At 37.3% G+C, this 5,366-nt stretch overlaps 1 protein-coding gene across 6 annotated transcripts; it reads right to left on the bottom strand.

Moving 5' to 3' along the window:
- Positions 1-896: 896 nt before the first annotated feature.
- LOC104702590 (putative WD repeat-containing protein C2A9.03) lies at positions 897-4,604 on the bottom strand. 6 transcript variants are annotated; one of them, XM_087457179.1, is made up of 10 exons: positions 4,386-4,511; positions 4,085-4,240; positions 3,797-3,970; positions 3,602-3,688; positions 2,789-2,832; positions 2,214-2,348; positions 2,032-2,142; positions 1,850-1,941; positions 1,667-1,772; positions 897-1,573 (listed from the first exon to the last, which is right to left on the bottom strand). In XM_087457179.1, exons 4-10 carry the CDS (start codon positions 3,684-3,686, stop codon positions 1,073-1,075), a joined length of 1,074 nt encoding a protein of 357 aa, XP_087313305.1. In that variant the 5' UTR covers positions 3,687-3,688; positions 3,797-3,970; positions 4,085-4,240; positions 4,386-4,511; the 3' UTR covers positions 897-1,072. The 6 variants fall into 6 exon arrangements, with proteins under 6 accessions (XP_087313305.1, XP_087313306.1, XP_010416773.1 ...); XM_087457180.1 differs by having other exon boundaries at positions 4,085-4,243; positions 4,386-4,474; XM_010418471.3 differs by lacking the exon at positions 2,789-2,832 and having other exon boundaries at positions 4,386-4,604.
- Positions 4,605-5,366: the final 762 nt, after the last annotated feature.

Raw genomic sequence — 5,366 nt, 5'->3', positions numbered from 1 at the left:
AAATTACAACTGTCTTTTCAGTATAGCACATAGTTCCCAAGTTGGATTGTAACACCACTATTTTCGATGACAAATATCAAAAGATTTGTTGTCTCTTATTAGATGTTAGAATGCAATTTAAAATATGTGACACGTTTAAAAGAAAAAGGTTTATTGTAAAGATAGAGAATCCAGTTTACTCTTTATTTTCTGGAATAAGAAGAAAGGTTAGGTGTTATATAATTGAGGAATGTTTCGTAAAGCTAAAAACATTAGATTTAGTGTGGCTCACACACATATGACACATCCTTAATTGTTTTATTCGTCTGAGGAAAAAAAAAAACTCGACCATCAAATCACCTAATCATCTTTATGCCTACTCTTTTGTAGTATTAGATGCTGCTCTAATACCATTTCAATCTCAAGTTCTCATATATCAATCATTGTATCACAGCATATTTAATCAATCAACTACCTTAAAATGTAAGCTAGTAGTTTTGTTTAAGGGACCAACAACATTATAAATCACAAAATTCGAATACTCAGTTGAAAACCAGCCGAACGTAGCTTGATCAGCTACTATATGTTGAAGAACATCTTTCCACACACAGTCGAAAACGAAATTTTCTTCTATATACCGTCTGATTAACGAGTTGGGCTACTTCAACTATTTGAAGCCTACAAAACTTGTAGCTGTTGTTTTTTGTCCCACATCGACCAAATCACATTCTGCAACCTTCAGTTTCTTTTATAAATAAAGCCTTGGTGTTATGGCTGTTGTGGTACTTCGATTTGCAATTATTAACGGCCCATTAAACAAATTGTTATGAAGCGATGCTAAAATTGGAGACCCAGTTTAGTTTTTAGGTTTTTTATTCGGATCCGGGTGTCCGGACGCGTAAGCATGATCAGCCCCCTAGTCAAAATATGACTTAACATAGAGAAAATATATATGTATGATGAAAAATTCCAAAAACCACATTAACATGACAAAGGGGAAGTCATGCAAAAACAAAGACTTAAACCCCTCCCAAAGGCCCACTACTAGATAATTAAAACCATAATAATCTCACTGACAAGCTGAATAGTTCGATCAGAATATGGAATCAACATACGAGTGGTTTCGCTTTCTGGTAAACTCCAACAAGCTGCCGTACGTACGATCAGCAACTCCCACGAACAACGCTTCCGTGTCTGGGCTAAACGAGATACCCGCGATTTCTCCAAACAGATCAATCTCTTGACAGTGACTATAACCAGCTTCCGTGTCAAACAAGTGTACAAAGTCTGCTGGCTCAGCCATGGCTAAGAACCGTCCATCAGACGTGAACCTCAAGGCTCTGATTGCTCCCATGTTTCCTTTCAGCACTTTGAGTGATTGAGACAGGTTCCTTACGTCCCATAGCCTACAGGTTGTGTCTTGGTTACCAGTGGCTAGGATCTGACCATTTGGGTGCCATGCTGACGAAAACGAGTAGTCTAGATGGCCTTCTAGTCCGTGGATCACTTTTCCAGATCCGGCATCGGCTAGTAAACACTCTGGACTGTCCCCTAGAACAGCTACTAACTTGCCGTCTGGACTGGTGGAGATGTTCTACAGACAGAGACGCACCGAAAACATAAATAACAGCACTTTTGAGATTAGGGCAGATAACAACAGCAGAGTGAAGAGAAGGAGATGACTTACATTTACAGACCAATCAAAGGTGAAACTGTTGAGGAAGGTGAAGCTTGTAGCATCAAACTGGCGGATGGTACAGTCATTGTTCGCAGCCATAACCCTTAACGAGCCACTACATGGATTAAGAAAACAAGGATTAGAGTAGTTTGATATTTCTAAAACCAATGTATGTTCTGTTTTAGTAATTACGTAGGTGTGTTGTATATGTCAACAGAATTGGTGATGTCGTTTTCAGCTGATGTTAGTTTAGTGCAGAACGCAACCTCAGGTTCCTTGACTCTCTGCAATCAGAGAGACCACGCTAAGTCAGAAACCAAATTAACTAATAGATCACTGTAGATTGTAGAACACCAAATGTGTTTAATATATACCTTGCAGATAAGCTCCCCTTGGAACCCTCCAGCAACTATCAAATCGTCTTTAACTGCCATGGTACTTATCTGGACTCTTGATACAGACTGTGATAACGATCCAGTCTGATTCTGCAGATTGAAAATACCAATGTTAATATAGAGTTGGATTCCGAGGTTCAGGAACAAGTAAGGTTGCTCACCATTGCAGGAACAATGGGCTTCGCCACATTAAGTACTTCTTTGCCCCTTTGCAGAAAAGATGACCAATGCATGAGAGAGTAGTTATTCATGAAAAACACATCGTGCTTTGATGTTGCCCATACCAAGTTCCTCAGCTGTGAATATGAGACAATCGAGATTAGGATTCTCACATAAGACACAACTGGTCATCTTAGACAAAAAAAAGAAAGAAAGAAGAGAACATGCAAGTTCTCACACAAAACACAAACCAAGAAGGAAACAAAACAACCGTTTGAGTATCAAATATGAACTTGAAAAGAATCAAAACTAATATCTATAATGTCTCGAATTTTAGGATTAATGGTTTAGAGACCTATGAATAAACTGTGCCAGGGGGAAAAAGATAAAAGAAGACCAAAATTATAAGGATGAATAATAAGCATAAGAGCATTGGTATCACGAAAAATGCAGATCACATTGAAGCACTCATAAAAATGCAGAAATATGTAAGCTCAAACAAAATGATTCCCTGCAAGAAAGAAGGATGACAAAGTTAGAGAGTCCTTGTAGATGAACAAAACATTTCCTATCATACCATATTAACAAAGGTTTCCTTATGGCGCCAGCTGCTCTCCCAACCTGTTTAAGAAAGGTTAAGGCATGTAGTAACTGTTTCTCAAATGCAGCAGAGTTAGCGACAAGTCTTTCTATATAGTTCCCGATGGTCTAACAATGAACATTGAGCAACATATAGTGCAAGGGAATCTTAATACACTCTGTCACTATAATTTTATAGGCGTATGAAGCTCTATGAAAAATGTTAAAAAGTTGCCTCGACCAGTTAGAGTTAGATTTATCAACTCTGCCTGGACCATCCTAGACACATATCATGACACTTTTTTTTGAATAAGTTAGAACCTTACACAATATTATTGTACCTGAGTTAATATCGAATCTAAACTATTATATTTCGAGAGGTTATTAGGAACGAGCAGGTTTAAATTTAAGCACCCTTGAAGTTATTTATCTGCAAAAGAAAAGGACTTGGTGTGAATCAACCCCCCAGCTGCAGAGCTGAGGTGTGGGAACAATGAACATTAAGAAAAGAGGAAGAGGTGTCGCAAATTCTAAGATCAAACACAATTAACCAACAGAATAAACACTGACAACAGATACACATGCTATTCATCTTCAAAATAAGTTTTGAATTGTCATCTTCACACAATCACTTGGGTGTGAAAAAATTGTGAGACTGAAGAAAGCAGCATGGAACAAGAACTATCTAATCTCATATAGCAGTAGCTGACTCGATTAATAATAATAAACACAGGAGCTGAAGAAAGCAACAGAGTGAATTGTAAAAGACTCTACACATCAAGAAACATAGTAAAAAGCAAATATCTTTTACCTGAAAATGTGCAATAGTGGACTTGACAAGCCTTGTGTTGAACTGAAAGCCATAAAATTTTTTCCCTTTCTCTACTTGCAAGCATTCCTGTCAGATATAAAATAATACCAATGATCATGAACATGAACATGAACATGAACACAAAAAACTCAAAAATCAGAAATCTTTCAATATAAATATAGTTGCAGAACAAACCTTATGAAGGTGTTGTCGTGATCGATGGAGGCTCTCAAAGTTTTTATATTGTAGCAATCTGTTCTCACGGTATCTATCTCTAGTGTAATTCAGTCTCTCCCATGGGATCCCTTGGATATCTTTTCCATTCCTAGCTTCTAACGCTGACGTATCAGTGCTCAGCTTACTCTGCGTCTAACAAAAATAACATAACACAAGTTTACCTACTAATTCATTCATCACATCCAACAAAAAAATCACCAGCCTTTGTTTAAAACAGAGCAGAATAAACATAGTATATATCATTACCAGCTCGAACTCGGAGTCCATGTAATCAGAATCCGAATCAGAATCACTCGTGACAACTACCTCTCCAAAGGGTGGTTCATCATCATCGAAATCAGCGTGAAAACCATCAACGAGGTACTCGAGATCAGAGTTGTCGAAAATATCCATCTTTAAAACCTGCTGAAATCGATCATCAAACACAATAAATATATATATATATATATATATATATATAAAACGGCCATAAACAGCTAACGAATTCGCATAATCGAGCAGAAAGAGGGAAACAAAAACATATGTGCTGTTGTTCAAAAGTTGTAACCTGTTGTTGAGAGAATTGGTGAAGGAAGGAGAGAAGAGCAAAGCTTTTTGTGTGGTGGTTTAAGCCAAAGAAACGGTGGGGATGGAGTTAAAAGGGACCTTAGGCTTTACTACTTATATAACCAACGGTGGAAGGAATTGAGACCGGTTAATATAAATACGACAAGGTTTCCGTGGGTCCGGTTAACTAGAGCCTTGTAATTAACAAAAAAACAAACCTGTTTTGATTTGATGTAATAGTATTTGATATATATTTTCTTAGTGATGTCAACAGATTAAAGCCAAATTGTTGTTTGTTTTTTTCTTTACTATATTACCATCTGAATTAATTGTATATGTCCCAGACGTCGGGTTGAGAGAGTTGAGAGACTGGACACCTTTAACCTAACAAAATATCTGAATTTTCTACTCGTGAGAAAATAATGGGAAATGAGACAGACAATTTTAATGAACACGAAAAGATCTAAGGGGGATGCAGACTGCAGAGGACTTCCTAAAGACCACGAGGAAATATTCAAACAAAATTGTAATAAAATATGCTCTTCTTTGTTGTTAGTGTCACACGGCTTGTACTTGATATCCGAAGGAGCTTTGGAACGTGGCTATCGTAGTCTACCGACATCTCACAGTCTCTTTAATGGGCAATTTCGTCAGTTCGTAAATACCCTTCTTTGTTTTAGTCCTCAAGCGGCTACGTAGTACGTACGACGAGCTTATTATAATGTCGTCACGAGGACTGATACGTTTACCAGGCCTGCCACGTGTCTTCATAATTTTTGCAAGGGCTTAGCTTCCTCCACGTGGCACTAAGCTTTGAGTTTTTGATTCTCGATCTCTATCAGATACTACCTAAAAAAAACATTAGAAATTTTAAATTTAAACCCAACTGTTATTTCTGAACATGTTAGAATTTGTATGAGATTTTGAACTCCAAATAAAATTTCAACAAAGCTCCTTCCACCAAACACTTTTTGAGTTGAGA

The sequence above is a fragment of the Camelina sativa genome, chromosome 7 (assembly GCF_030686135.1).
Source record: "Camelina sativa cultivar CO46 ecotype springtype chromosome 7, ASM3068613v1".
NCBI lineage: Eukaryota > Viridiplantae > Streptophyta > Magnoliopsida > Brassicales > Brassicaceae > Camelina > Camelina sativa.
Note: the sequence above shows the minus strand (reverse complement) of the source record. Positions and strands in the feature narration are given on the sequence as shown.

Coding starts and splice junctions, on each gene's coding strand:
- LOC104702590 (XM_010418471.3), bottom strand. CDS start 4,231: ATGGATATTTTCGACAACTCTGATCTCGAGTACCTCGTTGATGGTTTT. Junction 2,349..3,601: donor CCACTATTGCACATTTTCAG/GTAAAAGATATT, acceptor TCATATTCACAG/CTGAGGAACTTGGTATGGGC. Junction 1,942..2,031: donor AAGGGGAGCTTATCTGCAAG/GTATATATTAAA, acceptor CTCTGATTGCAG/AGAGTCAAGGAACCTGAGGT.